At 43.8% G+C, this 21,866-nt stretch overlaps 1 protein-coding gene across 1 annotated transcript in view; it reads right to left on the bottom strand.

Annotated features, from left to right (window-relative positions):
* Positions 1-21,164, bottom strand: part of FAT4 (FAT atypical cadherin 4) — a 244,774-nt gene extending 223,610 nt beyond the window's left edge. The window contains exon 1 of the mRNA XM_005309369.4: positions 15,745-21,164. Coding sequence (XP_005309426.2) covers positions 15,745-21,024 — 5,280 coding nt within the window. The 5' untranslated portion in view covers positions 21,025-21,164. The remainder of the gene's footprint in view (positions 1-15,744) is intronic.
* Between the last annotated feature and the right edge of the window lie 702 nt (positions 21,165-21,866).

Here is a 21,866-nt window from a genome sequence, read left to right as displayed (position 1 = left end):
ATCTCATTTCAGCAACTACCTCTGTAATAATAATAATACTACTATTAATAATAAAAAGTAAAGGTTTAAAATAACAGTGACATTGCATGAACACCTACAGTATGGCAAGAAGAGGAAGAAAAAGAAAACCTCTATTTTTATTTCTATAATTCAGTTTTAACAACTTGGCTTAGCCAAAAATGCAATTCAAAATCCTTTGTTTTCACATTATATTCAGAGGATCATTTCAATCTTTCATAAGCAATCAACTTGTGAATTACTACTAGATGGTGCAAAATTCTCTCTGTGACAATCCAGAAAGTGAAGAACTAGGAGTTGATTAAACCCTGATGGTCTTTTCACATTAAATAATTGTGAAGAATCAAAAGAGAGAGGAGAAAGTTATTATGAGCACTTTCTCTACAACACATACTTTTAAAATTGATTCATGATGGTAATGACTCCCCCTGGGAAAAACACGTGTAACTCTGGATAGCCCACCTGGGACCATAATTGACTCTCAGCAGGACCAGCCTCTTTTGGCTGCATTGAAAGACAGAGCATTAGTTTTTCTGGATTTATTGCTGAAGTATAATAGTCATTAAACTTTTTCAAAAAGTAAATTCTGGAAAAATTACTTTTCTTGCTGCACGCTGACAACAGAATATAATACATAGTATCTCTGCTGAGTGACAGAAATATATTTTATCCATAAAGATTTACACAAGTATATTTCACTATAGGTTGAAAAAAAATTAATTTTGGCAAGATTTATAGTTATACCAGATATATATTCCATGTCTATTACCATGGACTTATTCTGTATATATATTGTATTCCAATGGATTGTTTAATTTTATACTTATCATTAAAAATGACAACTTTCCAATGTAAAGTTAAAGAACTAAATCATACATTCTCCACTCTTTTCTCCACATCTGTGTAAAGAATTTCCACTCATTCAACCAATGTAATAAGGGCATAATATTGGGCTCTCCTCCCTTCCACTAACGCCCCAAACCATCATAGTACAGGGGATTCTTACACGTAGTCCAACCCAGGCACCACAGAAAAGATCCAAAGATCACCACACCTTACATGGAGAAAAGGGTTGTGATTACAGAATCCTGAGTGGGCAAACCATGTACATTTCACAGACTATCTGAGACAAAACCTGATATGGAAGGGAGGAGCAGACCACTTGCATTGCTTCACCTAGTATTTATATTAGCAGCTATGAAGTGATTGTGCAGGCAGCAGGTGATGAGGATACAGTATTTTTCTTATGTAGCACAGATGTAATAAGTGGGCTTAGCTCCACTGCTTAGGGTTTGGCCCTTAGAGCTTGGCCGTTAGTACCCTTCTATTGACCACAGGCATACAAGATAACTGGATGCACATAATGTCTATTCTCCTATTAAATAAAAATACTTCAGCTAAACACACACAGACACACACACAGACACACACACTCAGTGTCCCTCTCACACACATACACGCACACACAGTGCTGAGCAAAAAAGCAATAACAAACACCTTTATCAGTTACAGCCATCTGTGTTCCTTTAGTCTGATCCAAGCACTTTGGCAGGAATGTGTAGTTTTCTCCTACCCAATATGATCTTGCCCAGCAAAGAAAATGTTCACTCCCACTTCCTCCTTTCTCCATCAGTACAAGGGTCAAGCAGTGTTCTAAATCTGTCAGTGGCTGGACTTAAAAAAATAAGACATCACTGCCTATGTTTAATTAACTATAATCTCAACAGGATCATTTAACTTTTTTTGAATAATTACAACCATTTGGTAATATTATATAAGGAAATAAAAAGATGATAAAAATGGGATTTTCAGTGTAATGCATACAAAGCAGTTAGTATTCAAGCCTTTACTGAAAATCTAAGTATCTGCATATAATACTCAAGCATTGTTTCTTCTTCTTGAGTGTTAAAAGCCACTCAGTGCACCTCAGCCACTAGATAGAAAAAAAGAAGGCTGATGTGCAAACCAGTGTAAGAAATTCTTTTACAGGTCAACACAGTTATAAATTAATCCTTGTGTAATTTAAAGCTCTTTGACGCTACCTTATAGGGTGAAAAATCCATGTTGTCTTTAATTTGTGTATTGAACTCCAAAAGCTCCAGTACGTCTCCCAGTGAAGTCAGTGACACAACTCCCACTGACTTCACCAGGATGAGAAGAATCAGCCTCAAAAATCAGTAAATTAAGTCTATTCACAAATAAAAGTACAGATTTTAAACAATAAAAGAGTAATAAACCATAGCATTAACCTTCTGCTTGCATACATACTTCAAATGGCGAATGTTTCATTGTGTTTCTATACTACAAATCTTTTTAATCCAGCAAAACTTCATGCTGTCAGAAATTGAGGGGGGAGGGGGAAAAACCCACCCGGGTACATAAAATATAATTTGGTAACAAAAACCCATGGAAAATATCAGGTTTTTTAGGTAGACACTATACAGATGTATAGATGTAAAGGCATCTGTATTAATCTTTCCTAAAATCCAAGAAAATCCCATTCATATATGAAAAATAGCTTCAAAGAAGTTGACATTTAAAAGCCTAATCCATATTGCTTTCTTTTTGCTGTTCCCAAATCACATTCTGCTCCTGAGACTGCACACTGCCCCATATGCAGGGCTTGTGGCAAAACCACAAGTTAGCTCTACAGTCTAAGGGTACATCTACACTACAGGGGGGAGTCGATTTAAGATACGCAAATTCAGCTACGTGAATAGCGTAGCTGAATTCGACCTATCACAGCCGACTTACCCCGTTGTGAGGACGGCGGCAAAATCGACTTCTGCGGCTTTTTGTCGGCTGCGCTTACTACCACCTCCGCTGGTGGAGTTAGAGCGCCGATTCGAGGATCGATTGTCTGAATTCAGTATTTTCTGTCTCCAGCATGAGTTATCACATATCAAAGCTGCTTTTAAAACACAAATTACTCTTGGAATACAACAGAAAAACTGTCCTAATTAGAAATTCACTTCACAAAAACCTTAAATGCAATGGCCCCTAATGTAAGAACATAAGAATGGACCACTGGTCTGACCCAGTATGCCCATCTAGCCCAGAATCATGTCTTCTGACAGTGGCCAATGCCAGGTGCTTCAAAGGGAATGAACAGAGCAGGGAAATTATCAGGTCATCCATCCCCTGTTATCCAGCCCCAGCAGATGGCAGTCAGAGGCTTAGGGACACCCAAAGTGTGGGGTTGCATCTTTAAGCATGTTGGTTAATAGCCACTGATGGATCTATCCTCCATGAACATATCTAATATTTTTTTGGTCTTCACAACATCTCCTGGCAATGAGTTTTGTTTGTTTTAAACCTGCTGTCTACTAAATTCATTGGGTGACCACTAGTTCTTGTTCTATATGAAGGGGTAAATAACACTTCCTTATTCACTTTTTCCCTATTCTGGTTTGACATTTTTAGACCACTATAAGTCAATTGACTCTCTATGTATGCTAGGTTTCAGAGTAGCAACCGTGTTAGTCTATATCCGCAAAAAGAACAGGAGTATTTGTGGCACCTTAGAGACTAACAAATTTATTAGAGCATAAGCTTTCGTGGACTAACAAATTTATTAGAACATAAGCTTTCATGGAATACAGCCCACTTCCGAAGATGTGGGCTGTAGTCCACGAAAGCTTATGCTCTAATAAATTTGTTAGTCTCTAAGGTGCCACAAGTACTCCTGTTCTTTTTATGTATGCTAGTGTAACTCAGAGGAAAATCGGGATACATATGTCTGGAACTACCAAGGATTGAAACTAATATAAAGTTCACCAATTGATATATGAAAAATATCTCAGATATAATCATTAGAAAAAACATCAGCTAAAGAGTTTGACCATGCTATTTAAATTATTTATTATTGCACAAACTGGGAATGGATTCCGCATACAATTCAGGAAGGAAAACTATAGATTTGTACAGGTGAGATAGCATATTCAAGTGGTTAGAATTAATACTTTGTTGTTGGAAGTTAGAATTCCCAGTTTCCAATAATGGAGTGGCCAATAAAGCTGATTGAGCTCAGGTTATTAGGGGCATGTTATAACTTAACATACTCTTTACAGTATGTCCCAAACTGCATATGGCTCAACATGCAATTAGTTTGTAATGAATCTTTGTCAATATAGCCAATTAACTTACACTGCATGAATAATGAAAGCTTTTATTGCTGTTCACCATAATTGTAAAAGTAACAGTCAACATTTAAACTAACATGCCACAAATCTAACAGTTTACTAAATCTAGATTAAGTTAGGGTTACCATACGTCCAGATTTTCCCGGACATGTCCGGCTTTTGGGGGCTCAAATCCCCGTCCGGGGGGAAATCCCCCAAAGCCGGGCATGTCCGGGAAAATCGGGAGGGCTCGGTGGTGCTCGGCCGGGGCCGGCGGTGCAGTGGTGGCATGGTGCCGGGCCGGGAGCCGGGGAGCCGGTCAGCCGGGCCCACAGGGAGCCAGGCCGGCCGGGCCCGCGGGGAGCCGGGCCCGCGGGGAGCCGGGCCGGCGGGGAGCCGGGTCAGCCGGGCCCGCGGGGAGCCGGGCCGGCGGGGAGCCGGGTCAGCCGGGCCCGCGGGGAGCCGGGCCCGCGGGGAGCTGGGTCGGCCGGGCCCGCGGGGAGCCGGGCCCGCGGGGAGCCGGGTCGGCCGGGCCCGCGGGGAGCCGGGCCCGCGGGGCCGGGAGCCGGGGGGTGCGCCGGGCCGCCGGGGGCCGGCAGTGCTGGGCGGGCCGGGGGTGGTCGGCGGGGGCCGGCACCCCAGGGCCCGAGCCGACCCAGGCTGGAAACGCCGGGGGGCCAGCCTGGGCCACGCCTCCTCCCCCCACACACCCCTTACCTGCTTCAGGCTTCCCGCGAATCAAATATTCGCGGGAAGCAGGGGAGGGGGCGGAGACTTTGGGGAGGGGGTGTGGGCGGGGCTGGGGGCGGGGCCGGGGGCCGTGGAGTGTCCTCCATTTGGAGGCACAAAATATGGTAACCCTAATAAGTTCTCTGTTAATGTAAATTGGTGCAAGTCCACTGACATCAAATTTGTGAGCAAATTTCTGTGTTCTTTTGTTTCTTTTTTCACATACCAGCTATATTATAACAAACACAACAGACAGCCCACAGAACAGGGTAAAGAAGAAAAACCTCACCAATTTATTCCCAATTGTTTCATCAAGGTGCAGGATTTCAATCACATCCCCCACAATGAAGCTGACCACAGGGCCAGCAAACAGACCTCAGAGATATTCCAGAGAATCAGTAAGCAGCAAACGCTCTATGCATGGAGGACCACTGTCACTGAACCATCCTTATATCTCTTTCTGCCTCCTGCACTGTCCCCTTGGCACTGCGGCTCCTTGGGAGGCCTGCAGTCGGGGTTTCCACAGCCAGAGGCTGCACCAGGGAAGCCTCTTATAAGGGGATTCCATCACAGAGGCACAAGGGGGAGTCATTGGGAAGTTAATACAGCGAAAATGGATTTCCTCTTCCAAAAGAAGAAGCCTTCAGGACTACTTCCTAAATGTTGAAACTTTTGATTTTGCTGACTGCTTTTACCAGATGTCATCAGAATGCCTTTATGTCTACATATCTGGATAATGTCTAGATTGCTGTGTTAAACATACTGCAACCCATATATAAAATATTCATGGTTGCCATATCATATCCATGAACTGAGATTTAAATGATCAAAATTGCATTCATGTGCCTGTAGTCTGCACAACAATTTTTACATAGATATTAAACACTAAGGCTCTATTTTTTTCTTTTTGCATAGCTGGCAGTACAGAAATTAGTGCTTCCTTAAAAACCTCCTTTGGAATTCTTTTGCATTACTATTATTAATGTATGTATTTTTAGAGCATAACTATGGTTTTTAGTTTTTCAGTTGTTACTATTTGTCCTTTTGGTATTTGCTACAGCGGGAAATAAACAAAAATTGATCACTATAAAAAACAATACATAGGTGACAGTCCCAGACTCAAATGGTCTAATTAAGGCAATATCTATTACGAATTGTGAGAAAAATCAGACTAAAATAAATAAACACTGCCTGTCACAGATCTAGTTTTATTCTTGGCAAAAGTAAGGCTGTAATTTTACTGAAATCAATCATAAGATGTACCACAGCAATCTGGCATCACTTTTGCCAACTATCAGACTAAATATATTAGGCAAACTCTGTTTTGTTTTCCTTTTATTTTCTCTCCATTCTTTATACATTTCATTTCTATACCCGAGGCTTAGGGCTTGTCTTCACACAGTTTTTGCATTGATATAATTAAATTGGTAAGAAAAACCAATTTAGTTACAAGCAATGCAACCCTCTAGTCTAGACACATTTGAAACAAGCTATATCAGCGTAACTTTGTCCACACTACGGGGTTGCACTGATTTAACTAAAATGTTTTTTTTCTACAGATTTACTTATATCAGTGCAAAAACTGTGTAGACCGGCAATTAAACTGTTGTTTCAAAATGTAATGCAAACTGTTCCAGGGAGGCAAGACAACCTTCAACTTTCTGCATTCTAGTGTCCTCTGGATTCTCAATCAAAAGGGTATAGACAAAGGAGTCCTCTCCCATTGGAGTGTAGTCCAACAAATGCACAGGAAATGTCCAAAGACAATGAAGAATGGTTTAGGAGGCCAAAGACACTTACATAAAAATTGGTAAGTACTGTAACTGTAATCAATGGATAACCACTGACTATTTCACGAAATGCTGAATTCAAAGAACCTTTTTTAAAGAAACCCACATTCCCATAGGTTAGGTGTAACATTTTACATGGCAAAGGTACGGACTATTGAAGTCAATAGGATTTGAGAGTTTTTCAGAACTTTGTATGAGACACTCTGAATCTGGCAGGATTAGGCCAATTAAAATTAAGGTTACCATCCGTCCGGATTTCCCCGGACATGTCCGGCTTTTTCAGCGTTAAATGGCCGTCCGGGGGGGATTTCTAATCAAGTAGAAATGTCCGGGATTTCCCCCTTCCCCTCATGCAGAGTACGGCTCGGCTGATTGGATGGCGGGACCTGATTGAAAGCCTCTCGCAGCCACTGGGGCCTCTAGCAGCCAGAGTCCCTCCCCCTCCCCGCTCCCTCCTCCCCCGCAGAGAAGCACAGAACAGTGTTTGAGTCCACGTGGAGCCTGCAGCTCTCCCTCTGCCCGGTGAGTGGGGGAGCAGAGGCTGCAGGGTGAGGAGGATCAGGGCAGGCAGGGGCATAGAGGCGGCAGGGGGGTGTAGGGGCAGGGCAGGCAGGGGCATAGAGGCTGCAGGGTGAGTGGGGAGCAGGGGGCACAGAGGCTGCAGGGGTGGAGGGGTGCAGGGTGAGTGGGGAGCAGGGGGCACAGAGGCTGCAGGGATGGGGGTGCAGAGGCTGCAGGGCAAGGAGGAGCAGGGCAGGCAGGGGCATAGAGGCTGCAGGGGCAGGGCAGGCGGGGGGCGCAGAGGCTGCAGGGCGAGGAGGAGCAGGGCAGGCAGGGGCACAGAGGCTGCAGGGGTAGGGGGTGCAGGGCAGGCGGGGGGGTGCAGGGACTGCAGGGCGAGTGGGGAGCAGGGGTCACAGAGGCTGCAGGGGCGGGGGGGTGCAGGGACTGCAGGGCGAGTGGGGAGCAGGGAAGCACTTAGCAACCCCCAACCAAGGTCAGAGCGGGAGGGAGGAGGGGGAATGCGGGGTGCTCAGAGGAGGGGGCAGAGTTGGGGCAGGGACTTTGGGGAAGGGATTGGAGAAGGGGCGGGGTTGGGGCGGGGCCAGGGGTGGAGTTGGGGCAGGGCCGGGGGCGGGACCGGGGCCCCGTGGAGTGTCCTCTTTTTTAAATGTTGAATATGGTAACCCTAATTAAAATGATGGTCTAGTTATGTGACATTATTCCTAAATTCATAATGCAACATTATCACCATGAAGAAATAAGAGAGAGAATATATTTTATATTACCAAGATAATGCATTTTAACCTAGGATTTTTAAGCTAATAATAATGCCACATAACTATAACATTGTTAGAAGTTGCACAGCATACATTACACAGCACAAATAACAGAAAGATGTCAAATTTTACTACAAAAAGGATTTAAATAAAAGAAACAGGAGTTAAAAAAGAACATTTCTGAATTTATAACTGGACACAAATTGGTTTGGAATAAAGTATAAGGCATGTTCATCTCCCACTTTACATCAAGAAATGCACTTACCGGTAATTTAATTTCCAGATCAGTGCAAACTACAGTAATATATAAAACAATCAACAAACTATCCCAGTAGAATCCAGAATACCAAAACCAAAGGCAATTTGGCTTTGGCTTTAGAACCTTGACAAGAGGTCACATTTACTCTGTTTACTCAGTATGTCATAAGTGATTTCCTTTGTCAGGCTACAATTAGTATGCTATGGATCACTAAAGAATAAAAATCTATAAATAGTATGAATACAAGGAATACTCCATTGTTCTTACAAAAGTAAATATGATTTATGCCACATAATATTCATCTAAAATATTCCTGGTTTAGATTTTCTAACTTACCTTAATGTAAAACTCTCCAGTGCTGCATATTAAACACTTTGTTGCAAAAGCAGCTTCTTAAATACATTACCATACCAACCCACAACTTCCCATTTCTCAGGCAAGAGGATATTAAATGTGTAACAGTCTAGGCAACAGCACTGAAGTCAGGAATTCGGTCTGAAGTTAGAGTATTACGTTTATAATAATAGTTAGCACTTACATGGTATTTTACATATTCAAATCACTGTACACATTATAATAGTTAGGTTATGGAGTTATGGTTTTAGCCAGCTCCCACTGAAGTCAAGGGGAGTTTTGTTATTGTCTTCAGTAGGAGCAGGTTCCAGTTTATAGTGTCCAGATTTTCACTGTTCTCCAGATCTGCACTATTTCAACACCACTGTGTTTTCTAAACTTTGACTGGGGGGTGGACAGAGTGTTTTCTTCTTGTAAGTGGATTTTTCTTTGAATATGGCAGGAACAAATCAATCTCTGAACCTGGATTTAGGGGAGACAGTGTTACCTAGTAGATTGAGCACTGGACCAAGATTCAGGAGACCTTTTACTATTATCAGCTCTGACACTAGCCTGCTGGCTAACCTTGGGCAATTCCCTTCATTGCTCTGTCCCTCATTTTCCCAATCTATGAAATCTGGAAAGTGATATAGACCTCGTTTGTAAATGTACCTTCAGATCCACTGATTTAAAAAAAGCACTATATATATTAATTATTATTACAACTTTCTCTCAATGTTTTCCTCTTCACCTAAACCAATGCTAAACCTCATAATTTAAAAATTAATGAAACACACTTTTTTCCCTGGAACAATTTTAGAGATTTTTATTATCTATTTTAATTAACAGAAAGAAGATTCCATGTACCACCTCCTAATTCAGTACCCACCAACCTACATTTTCAGGGCAACAAGAGGGCACTCTCTAAGCCATGACATTCCCCAGCCCAGATACTCTCCAAAGGAGAAATTACCCAATTCGACTGGTGGTCAGACAGAGGGTCAAGCCACCAGAAGTGGACTAAGGAACCCACTGCTTCTTCCCAAGAAGTTATGCATTTAAGGGTTAAATTTCCAAACCATAGATCCTGGCTGGTTCTGGCGGGTTGGCCATCCTGAGCCTGAGAAGGAGCCAGAATTTACCAATGTACCATTGCTAAAGAGCCACACTAATATGTCAGCAGTCCCCCATCAGCTCCCCCCACTCCAAACTGCAGCGCCTCCTGCCCGCCAGCAGCCCCACCAATCAGTGCCTCCCACTCCCTCCCCAAGCCTCACACCCGCCGCGATCAGCTGTTATGCGGTGTGCAGGAGGCTCTGGTGGGGAGGGGGGAAGAGCGAGGGCATGGCAGGCTCAGGGGAAGGGGTGGAGTGGGAGCAGGACCTGGGGCAGAGCAGGAGGTTGAGCACTGAGCACTCCCCAGCACATTGGAAAGTTAACATCTATAGCTCCAGGCCCGGAGTCAGTGCCTATGCAAGGAGCCGCATATTAACTATGAAGAGCCGCATGTGGCTCTGGAGCCACAGGTTGGCCACCCCTGCTATAAAAGGAACCTGCAACCTTCTTTGTTTATTACTAGGGTAAAAATATTCAGCTGGGTTTTGCTCTTATATTTGTATTAACTGTTTCCTGGATACCCAAAGACTGAGGGTGACCAGTGGTCCCAGGCATACTACTACCTCAGTTACAACACAACATACATTTGTAACCCATTTATGGAATGGGAAAAGGAGGAGGTTTTTTTTTTTAAATGTGAAATCTAGTGTGTTTTGGAGCCATTTCACAAAGTATTAATTATGCATATCATACTTATTAAAAATGTAGTCATCGGGTTAAAAAGTTCAAACATCTGTTGACAGAGATTAATAAGAAATGTAGAGAGGGAACTGGGAGGGAATGAGCTAAAAAATCAATTTCTGCAAAATTTAATCTTAAGAGGAACATGAGAGATGTATACAAAATAACAAATGGTATAGAAAAGACCAAATTAAGGGGCTTGTTTTATGCTTTCTCATAACACAAGAATAGTGGGACCTAATTAAATTATAAGAGAACAAATTTGTAACTTATAAAAGGAAAGAGATAGTTTTTAAACAACTTGTAAGTATTCTGTGGAACTCTTTGCCACGGGTATTATTGTGTTAAAGAGTTTAGCAGGATTTAAAAAAGGATCAGACATTCAACTGGATAATAAGAATATCCAGAATTACACTAGCTGAGTTAAACATTTAATATTGCTAACTCTTGGTATTTGATCACAAATTTCGCAATAATTAGTGCTTCCCATAAAGCCTCAGTTCCTAAAGTTCTGTGGGTACATGAGAATCTCATGTTTCATTTTTAAAAAACAGTAAGTTTCTAATCATTATAGTAGGGGAGAAAAGAAAGACAATGAGAACCCTAAAGGATCAAAAACCAGACAGCAAATAAAGGATCGCCACATATATATATATATTTTAATTGCATGATTTTTAAACTAATCTCATGATTTTGGGGCTTGACTAATTATTTTGGATTATTTGGGATTAGCATTACTTAATGTGTATATGCAATATAAATCCCATTTCTTCAAGACATAAACTGACTGACGTTTATAAGAAACTCTGCATAAACATGTTATTACATCATTGTAAACTATGCCGGTTTGATACACTCCTTGGAAATATCTGGTATGCACCACTGGCAGATATGTAGTTCATGGACCAAAGGTCTAATCGAGTATGAAAATTCCTATGGGGATGGATGTGAAGGATGGAAAATGATTTTCCCTCTGACTCACCCAATCCAATGTTGGTAATTCAAATTTATCAGACATATACAAAAGGCATAAGTAGAGTCCAGGGACTGAATCCTGGTACAAATTCAAGCATCATGCCACTTCCCAACAGATGGAGGTGCACAGGTTAGGTTTCTGATGGAGGAACTGCCCCTGGACTTCACTGGTCTCTCTCTCTCTCTCTCTCCCCCTCCCCCCCCCCCCCCCCCCATCTCTCACTTACACATGCTAGTCTTTTATATAGGTAACTTGCTAGAAAATGTCTGGTAAACATTTCCAAGCCTGAAAATATCCCCTGACACCATACTAGCCATCTATCACATACCTCCATGCCTCTTCAAGCCTCAGTTGGAAAAAGCATTAAATAACCCATTCTTATTTCTCATGTTCTATTACTGTCCTCTTCACCATTCTGAGCTAACAAATGTAACACTGAGTGCTCTCTGAATCACTTATGTGCTACACAGCATTTAAGATGATGTCTGGCCACAGTGCTGCTGTAAGCATGCCAGGCTATACAGGAGAACCAAGCAGACATTCTTCTGGTCTATTTATTCTACTAGTACTAACATCTCATTAACTAAGCATAGCTTTAGAAAACAGAGTACTTGACCTATTAGCCTCTAATTATAGTAATAACTGTATAGATGTCTCTGGTTGAACACTAAGAAAATGTAAAATTGTATCTCCAGCAATATCTACCAAAGAGGCTCTTTAAATCCTCATTTTACCAATCACATTAATAAAATTTGGTAGGTGAAAACATTACAAATAAAAATTTTAAATATCACAATATTGCATGTGGCAGAATTGCATGTACATGTACACAAGATAATTCAATAAAGATAAGTGCAAAGTACTTCACTTAGGAAAGAAAAAATCAAATGCACAATTGTCTAGGTGGGGAATAACTGTCCAGGTGGTAAGTACTTCTGAAAAAGGTCTAGGCATTATAGTGGATCACAAACTGAATAGGATTCACCTATGTGATACAGTTTCAAAAAAGGCTAATATTCTGAGCTGCATTAACAGGGGTGTTGTATGCAAGACACAGGAGGTAATTAGCACTGGAGAGGGCTCAGCTAGAGTACTGTGTCCACTCGGGGTGCCACACTTCTGGAAAATGTGGACAAATTGAAGAAAGTCCAGAAAAGAGCAACAAAAATAATTAAAGGTTTAGAAAGTCTGACCTATGCAGAAAGGTAAAAAACTGGGCATGTTGAATCTTGAGAAAAGACTGAGGGACCTGATCATGGTCATCCAATATGTTAAGGGTTATTATAAAGAGGACAGGGAACACTTGTCCTCCATGTCACTGAAGATAGGCCGGGAAGTAATGGGCTTAATCTGCAACAAGGAAGATTTAGGTTATATATTAGGAAAAACTTTCTAACTATAAGGGTAGCTTCCAAGGGAAGCTGTGGAATCCCCATCACTGGAGGTTTTTAAGAACAGATTGAACAAACACCTGACATGGATGGTCTAGGTTTATTTGGTCCTGTCTAAGTGCAGGAGACTGAACCTGATGACCGTCCCTTCCAGACCTACATTTCTATGATTTTGCATTCCTTTTCCCTAATCTAGGTTTTGGTAAAATTACTATTAAAATCACCACATTAAAAAAATTAGAATTCGAACCAAAAAGTTAAAGGTTATAACCTGTGGACTTGATGCAAGAAGGCATATTTTAAAATTAGCACTTTTCAGCTTGGAATTTTAAGGATTACTGGTAGCGTCTATTTGTAGTTATGCAGTGGCATTTTCTTAAAAAAGGAAGAGTGGGCAGCAAATTCTGAAATTTAAATCTGTAAATTTAGGAGTCAGGAGTCAAACCACTGCTTTTGCAAAACAAAATATCAGTCAAAGAATAAGGACATTGATTGCATTGCGCTTATTCAGCACCCTCTGACAACTGGCTTGCCCTTAAAATGTCAGTTTCAGTGGTTCTTGTTCAAACATGGGGTAAGCAAAGTCTTTCCAGTGAAAGATAAATCAGTAAATACCATAACGAGGGTAAGGACAGAGACTGCAACTGATTAAGGGTTTTTTTTGAAGTTGATAACTGATGATAATTTATAATGTATTTCTAAGGAAGCACAGTGAACTAATTATGTTTGTTTTGGGGGGAGAAAGCATTTCAGAAGTTATAAAGATGCAACCAATAATAATATGAAATCCTAGCTCCCAACCACTGCTTTCAATATTCTTGCACAGAAACACATTTGCTTTTCATTTTAGGAGTGGCTTGTGTTCAACAATTTAAAGTTGGTTTAAGATTTCAATGCTTGCTTTCTTCATGCTCACCATATGCTCTTATTAAGCACTTTTACAAAGTGTGAACCTATTGCAACCACAGGGTCCTGCAAGCCCTTACTCACCCGAGCATTCCCTGCTTATGCAAGTAGTCTCAAGATTGCAAAAGTTTTATTTGAAATAAGTGTTTGCAGGAGTGGGCCCAAATTCCCCACTGAGGAAAACTGTTAACCCTTAATACAACAAACCACCATGGAAAAATCTTATACACATACTTATTCCTCTTGTGCTTTTTTTGCCTTCTTTATATTAATGTTCATAATTTACTTGCATAGTCTACAAAGAGCAATAATAGGAATCTTGTAATATCAGTAACATGCATAATTTAAATCAGGGCTTCTCAAACTGGGGGTCGGGACCCCTCAAGGGGTCATGAGGTTATTGCAAGGGGGGTCACAAGCTGTCAGCCTCCACCCCAAACCCTGCTTTGCATCCAGCATTTATAATGGTGTTAAACATATAAAAAGGTGTTTTCAATTTATAATGGGGGGGTCGCACTAAGAGGCTTGTTATGTGAAAGGGATCACCAGCACAAAAGTTTGAGAACCACTTATTTAAATCAATATCCTCCATTTCTATATATTTCTATGCTCAAATTCATTATTGCTCTTCCTAATATACTATAAAACATTGTACAGTGTATGCAAACAACAAAATAAGATGCCTTACACATATTGACAAATTTCTTTTGACTTTAAAACTCTTAATTTCTGGCCCAAAATAAACAATTACCTATATAGAAACCCAATCCTGCACTCTTTGAAGTATCATACCAAACATCAAAGTAAAACAAAAAGCAATAATAAGTGAAACAAAAAACTGCATGTGTCAAACAACACAATACCAGATACTACATTCAGCATAGCTCTTGAAAAAAGCATAGCATTCTTGATGATTTAGAAACAGTAAAATGTACTTCTATAGGGGAAATATGGATTGGGACAACTCCTGGATGTGAAAGGCTGAACAACACTGAGGTAATGTGCTTAAATATGAGGGAAATGGTTGAACCACTGTGCACTTCCGGCATCACCTGCTGGTCGACCTACAAAACAGTGCAGATTCCAAACTTCCAATGAATGAAAATTAAATGACTCATAGCAAAAAAAAAAAAAAGGGGAGGAAGGCCTATGGCATAAGTAAAGATAAAAGCAAGCCCCACATTTAAGTCTCTACCTAAAAGACAATACCACAGTATATGCTTCCAGCTGTGTGACAGAGTCTACAGTCAAATACAGCCCTTAGGAAAATGGCAATTAAAATATTCTTGCTTCATAAGTAATTTCCTGGGGCCTATTTCCCCATGCTTTAATATTCAAGCTAATCATGGAGAGAACTCTTTAACACTCTCCAGTGAATCATTTAAAGTGGCATTCTGATAAAATGTTATAATTTTTACACTTCATAGCAACCTGAGGGCATCAGCAAGATTTTTTTCACAATCTTTACTACAGTTAGCTTCAGAGGAACAGCAGTAACTTTGAGATATAATAGTAGGAGATCCATTTAAGGGAATGAACTAGGCATGAGGAAGTGGGGATCAATTTTGTCCAGTCCAGGACTAGGTCTGAGATATTCAGACAGCAATCACTCAATCACTACTGTCCAATTCTCAGACCAATATTGATGTGATGATTCTAGAGAAAGCAACTCAGCTAGAAGTAGAAAGGCTTACCAAAAAAAAAAGGGGGGGAGGCGGGGGGAGGGAAGTGGCGGATTATGGCTAGAATGACAATGTATAAAAGACCCAGAAAAGCCTTTTCCTTAAGACTGAGATATTTAGCATCCAAAAGTTATTTGGCCAGTACCCTAGGTTAAGAAGGCAGAACAGCAGCACTGTACCCATAACTATCAAAAATACCAGGGGAAAAAAAACTATTGCCACTGAAGAAATATTAATAATGCTGTTCTATGCATGGACATCCTCAGCTTCATAGACAGTAGTTTGTTACAGGTTTAAAGCTTATGTTTCTCTAATGAACCAACAGATCTCAAGAATGATATTGGAGTTTTCACTTACTTTGATCACCCACATCTGTAAAATCAAAATGGTCAGCTGATATAACAAAAAGCAATTTATTTAGAATATAAAAGGTGCAAATATTCATTGAATAAAATATTTTACCTCTGCTCGCTGTGTTCGAGGCAAAACAGCTGATTTTTCAATGGCATAAACGTCCACCAGGTACAAACGTACTCCTTGCTCCCTGTCCAAAATGGCAGCAGTCTGGATTACACCAGTATGGCGCCCAATGGTAAAGAGACGTCCAAAACTTTTGTCTTCACAGCGCACTGAAACTATGTAATACTCCACCAGGGCTTCAGAACCCCTTGGACTAGCTGCTTCTATGGATATTACATTAGTCCCAATTGGCTCTCCTTCTTTTAAAATAGTTATATATTTTGGCTGAGTAAACACTGGTCCATCAAGCCCTTGCAGAATGACAGTCATTTCAGTGGTTGATTTCCTCCTTTCAGGGCCAAGATCTGTGGCTGAAACTATGAGGTTGTATATGAGCTGAGAAGGCACCAAAGCTGCCGCCACTCTTAGATCTCCACTGTAACGATCCACAATAAAGGTTTCAGTGTCCCCATTGATTATTTCATACTCAACTTCCCCATTTGCTCCTTCATCAGGATCAGCTGCAACAATTGTAGTTAGGACTGAACCAATCACAACTGATGGGTCTGCAGCAAGAGCGTTTTGTGATATAAATGTAGGAACATTATCATTTTGATCTGTTACTAAAATGGTTACATTCTTCAATGCAAATCGTCTGGATTCTACAGGGACAGCTTGATCAGTGGCTTTCACTGTTAATTCAAAGAGATTAGCAAATTCACGATCTATTTCAGCATTAGTAAATATTGTCCCTCTGACTTCATCTATACTAAAATGGTTGCCTCTTGGCATCTGTTGAATGATTGCATATGTTAACTGCCCATTAATATCTGCATCCGGATCATGAGCAGCCACAGAAATCACAGAACTACCAACAGGAATGTTCTCAACAATAGATTTAAAAACATCCCCAGGAGGAAAATTAGGAGGGTTGTCATTAAAATCCCTAACATGTATTACCACTGACATTGTAGATGACCGAGGTGGCCTTCCTTGGTCTTTTGCTGTTATGTTTAGTTTATACAAAGATTGTGTTTCAAAGTCCAATTTTTTTGCAAGAAAAATACTGCCAGTGTTGGGACTGATGCTAAAGGTTCCATGGTTATTTGTCCCTGTAATACTGTAATGAAGGTCAGCATTGTCACCTGAATCAGAATCAGTGGCAGTGACAGAAGATACAAGTTCACCTAGTCTCATATTTTCTAAGACATCTACAAGCAAAGTAGATTTAGGGAAGGAAGGACTGTTGTCATTTTCATCCAGTACATCAATGCTTAATGTGCAAGTTGAGCTTAGGGAAACTGTCCCAGAATCTACTGCTTGGATAATAAGTGAGTAAGATGCAGTAGCTTCATGGTCCAGTTTACCTATTAATGTTACTTGACCAGTGCCACTGTCAATTGTAAACTGGTTTTCTTCATTTCCTTTAATTACAGAATAGTGAATCAATCCATTACTACCTTCATCAACATCTGAGGCAGAAACTCTTAAAACTTGTGTTATGTTTGCTGCTAATTCTGATATCGTAGCTTGATAGAGATCTTTTAAAAATTTGGGTGTATTATCATTGATATCCTTCATGTAAATTTGAACAGTTGCCTGATCCTTTAAAGGTTTTGGCAACCCTTGATCTGTTGCTATTACTGTAAGACTAAATACTGCTGCTCCCCGTTGCCTCATAAGAGTTTCCCTGTCAAACTGATGAGTACTTGTTATTTCCCCAGTTATTGTGTTCAATTCAAAATCTGGCTGCATATTTTCAAATGAATACCTGACTTCACCATTTTGTCCAAAGTCTTTATCTACAGCACTTATTTTACCTACAGATGATCCACCATTCTGTTCCTCTTCAAAATAAAATACATAATTGGTACTGTTAAACAATGGTCTATTATCATTTACATCCTCTAAAATTATTGTAACATTCACAGTAGCACTAAGTGGTTCCACTGCTCTATCAGAAGCAACAACCAGGAGAATATATCTTTCTTGAAGTTCACGGTCCAATTCACTCTTTATATACAGCTGGCCATCTGGGAATATGCCAAAGGCATCCCCGGAATTTCCTTCAATTATACTATAAGCTATTTCTCCGTTTGCTCCTGAATCCTTGTCAGAAGCTTGTACTTTAAAGAATCTGGAATTCACAGGCTCGGACTCTGAAATAGTGACTTCATAGGAAAGTTGGTCAAATACTGGTGGGTTATCATTTACATCATGGACGGATACAGTTAGAATGAAACTAGAAGAACGCTGTGGAACTCCCATATCTGAGGCCAAAATTTCCACCTGGTAAGATCCAGCATTTATGTCAAGTGGCCCTACTAAACTTATGGCACCGTTTTGTTCATTGATAGTAAACAGGCCCTTAGGATTCTGCTTAAGGCTGTAAATGACCATGCCATTGACATCTTCATCAGGGTCAACAGCTTTGGCTTGGAATATGGTGTGCCCAGCTTTCCAGTTCTCAACCACATTAACACTTTCCACTGCATGAAGAAAATGAGGGGAATTGTCATTTAAATCTTTCACGGTTATATTGACCATGGTATCTCCAGTTATTGCCCCACCACTAGCCACCACTTTTAGCTGGTAAAATGCTTGCTCTTCCCGATCAATGATACTGGCTGTGGTGATCTGGCCTGTCACTTTGTTGATGGCAAACAAGCCCCTTTGGTCACCTGTTGTAATAAGGTAAGTAATGTTCGTGTTGAGATCCATTGTAGAAGCAAAAACGGTGCCAACATGATAGCCCAAGGCAACATTTTCAAAGACAACAAAGCTGTACACACCTTGGTTGAAAACTGGGGGGTTGTCCTGAGTGTCCAAAACAGTGATAGTAACTATGGCCTGGTTTTGGGACTGGAGGTTGCCACCATCAGTGGCCACTATTTGCAGCTGGTAGGCAGTCTTTTCCTCCCTATCCAGGGCTATTTTTGTGGTGATGACCCCTGTCTGGCCATGGATCTGAAACCTGGAGTTATCTCCAGCTGAGATACTGTACTTGATTGTCCCATTGGGCCCCAGGTCTGGGTCACTGGCAGAAATGGTAGCAACATAGCTGCCTGCAGGCTCATTCTCCTGGATGTGTGCAAAATACTGGACCGGGTAAAACACAGGGCTGTTATCATTCACATCCAGCAGGCTCACATTGACCCGGGCTACCGAGGAGAGAGGAGGAGAGCCCAGATCGGTGGCCAGGACCTGCAGGGAATAATGGTCCTGTTCTTCCCTGTCCAACTGTGAGATGGTACTGAGCTTGCCTGACACAGGATCCAAGCGGAAGACCCGGCGAGGGGCCACCAAAGGACCAACTGCTGTCACTGATGGCTCAGCCTCCTGCAGGGAGAAGCGTACTGTCCCATTGTCCCCCAAATCCCCATCGGTGGCACTCAAGACCAGCAACTCAGTTCCTGAAGGGGAATTCTCAGCCAGGGACACCTGGTAGCCATCCGGCTGGCTGAAGAGAGGTCTCTGGTCATTGACATCCAGGATGGCCACCACCAGCTGGGCATAGGAAAACTTGGGCTGCACCCCTTGGTCACGGGCACTGATGTTCAGCACCACCTGTAAGGCTGTCTCTCGGTCCAGCCCACCAGAGGACGCCATGCCAATACCCGGGACACTGGGTCTGGAGCCAGCAATACCAGTGGTGGTGACCAGGCCGCTATGCTCACTGATGCAGAACCAGCCCAGCTCATTGCCAGAGACAATGCTGTATTTGAGGTTGGCATTGAGACCAGAGTCACGATCGGTGGCACTCAGACCCCTCACATAGCTGCCCGGTGGTACTTCCTCACTGATATTGACCCGATACACAGACTGTCCAAAGACAGGTGGGTGGTCATTGATGTCATTCACAAAAATCACCAGGCTGGCCACCGAAGAGCGGCTCACAGGGGCAGCAACTGCCCCTTCTGGAGGTACAGAGGAAGTGGGGGAGCCAGATGGTGGCGGGGGGGCCCCATAGTTGTCAGCCACAGCCACAGTGAGGTTGTACGTAGGAATGCGTTCCCGGTCCAGTGCCGCCGCTACCTTGATGAGACTGAGATTTGGCACCTTACTGCTCTGCACCTCAAAATGACGCTGCTCGTTTCCTCCAAGGATTGACACTGAGATGTTTCCGTTGGCAGCAGGCGAGTCAGCATCGCTCACAGTTAACAGTGCCACCACTGTGCCAGGTGCCGCATTCTCATCCACTGATGCAAAACGGGAGGTGGCTGGGAAGTAGCGGAATTTCACCCGTGGCTCATTGTCATTCACATCAAGGAGTTGGATCAGTGCCTCAGCTCGGCCACTCAGCGCCGGCACCCCCCGATCTGTGGCCTGCACTGTCAGTGAGTATTGCCGCCTTGTCTCATAGTCCAGAGGCTCCCGGATACGGATCACCCCACTCTCCGGATCCACCTCAAATGGGATTCCCCCAGCCCCCTCCCCACCACCACCCTCCGTCCCCTCCAAATGGTAGTGGATGTCAGCATTGGTACCTTCATCAGCATCAGCTGCTGCCACCTGAAGGACACTGGCCCCAATTGGCGCATCCTCAGGCACCCGGGCCTGGTAGAGAGCTTGGCTGAAGATGGGTGGGTTGTCGTTGATATCCTGCACAGTGACATTAACCTGCAGATATCCATGCCGCCGTGGCTCTCCCTTGTCCTCCACTTGCACCAGCAGCTGGTAGGTGGGGGTGGCCTCTCGGTCTAGCCCACCCCGAGAGACCAGGTGCAGGAAGGCACCTTCCCCACTGGGATTGAGGGTGATGTTGAGCTGGAAGCGCCCTTCCTCATTGCCAGACACAATGCGGTAGGAGCTGTGGTCCACACCATTGGTGCCACTGTCAGCATCAGTGGCTGTGTCCAGAATAAGCTGGCGGCCGCTGCCCGTGTCCTCCTTGAAAGTCACCACAATGGAGGGGTCTGGGAAGACAGGTGCATTGTCATTCAGGTCCAGCACCAGGACACGCACCTCACTAGGATAGGTGGGCTGGCTGGAGAGCACCACCAGGTCCATCACGTCACTGGCCAGACTCTCTCGGTCAATGGTGGCACGGGTGTGCAGCGCCCCCGAGGTGGCATTGATGGAGAAAAGGGCATGGTGCTCACTTAGGCGGTAGACGAAGCCCGGGCGGGTGACGATGGTGCCCACCCAGGTGCCCGGTGGCTGCTCCTCCAGCACCTGGAAGATCTGTCGGGGCTCAGCAGAGACATGGAGAGGCAGCAGCAGAAGCAAGGCAAAGGGGGGTAGCCAAGACAGAGAGGGGCTGCCTGCTGACAGGAGGCCCATGGTGCTCAGGCGTGGGGTGTGGAAACCCAGCCACCCCCCCCCCCCCAAAAACCGAGCCCACAATCAATGCAAGTCCAGCAACGCCAAGGCGCGGCGAGTCTCAGGAAGGCAAATAAATCCCCATCAGCAAAGGCATCCAGGTGGAGGAGAGGGGGGTGTCATCATATCCACAGCGCTGCCCGCATCTCCCACTCTCCAGCGCACGGCTCGGCCAGGGCAAGGGGTGGCGGAGGGGTGTTGAGTAGCCACTGCTCCCCTCGACTGCAGAGGGAGGGGTCTGCGGTGAATTGGCCGGGGGCCGCCTGCCCGCCCAGCGGCTGTGCAGGACGCAGCTCCTCTCCTCGCGGGACGGAGTGACAGACCCCGGGGGGATGGAGTCCAGCCCGAGGCAACTTTCCTGCAAGTCACGCCGCAGAGCGGAGCCGGGCTCCTCGCCGCCCGCCGTCGCTGGGAAGAGCCCAGCCGAGTGAGTTGCCCCGCGGCACCCCGGCCACGCTCATTCAGCGACTCGGTTCTGCCTCTCCTGCTCCTCCTGCCGCCGCCGCTGCTGCTCCGGGGCTGTCAAGGGGCGCTGGCAGCGAGCGGCGCCTCTCAGCATGGTCAGCTCGGCCGGGGCTTCGCTCAGTTGTACATCCCCAGCGCTCCAGCCCGCCTCCGCCGCGCCGCTCCGGGCTGGGCAGCCGGCAGCCGCAGAAGCCCCGCTCCCCTCACCATGCCAGGGGCGGGGGGCTGTGTGTCGGAGAGGGGGGGCACCTACAGTCTCACAGCAAGAGCAAAGCTGTCCGCGCGCCCCTCTCCAGCTTTGCCCCTTTCCCACCGGGCTCCGGCTCGCTTGTAATCCA

This window comes from Chrysemys picta, chromosome 5 (assembly GCF_011386835.1).
Source record: "Chrysemys picta bellii isolate R12L10 chromosome 5, ASM1138683v2, whole genome shotgun sequence".
Taxonomy (NCBI): domain Eukaryota; kingdom Metazoa; phylum Chordata; order Testudines; family Emydidae; genus Chrysemys; species Chrysemys picta.
Note: the sequence above shows the minus strand (reverse complement) of the source record. Positions and strands in the feature narration are given on the sequence as shown.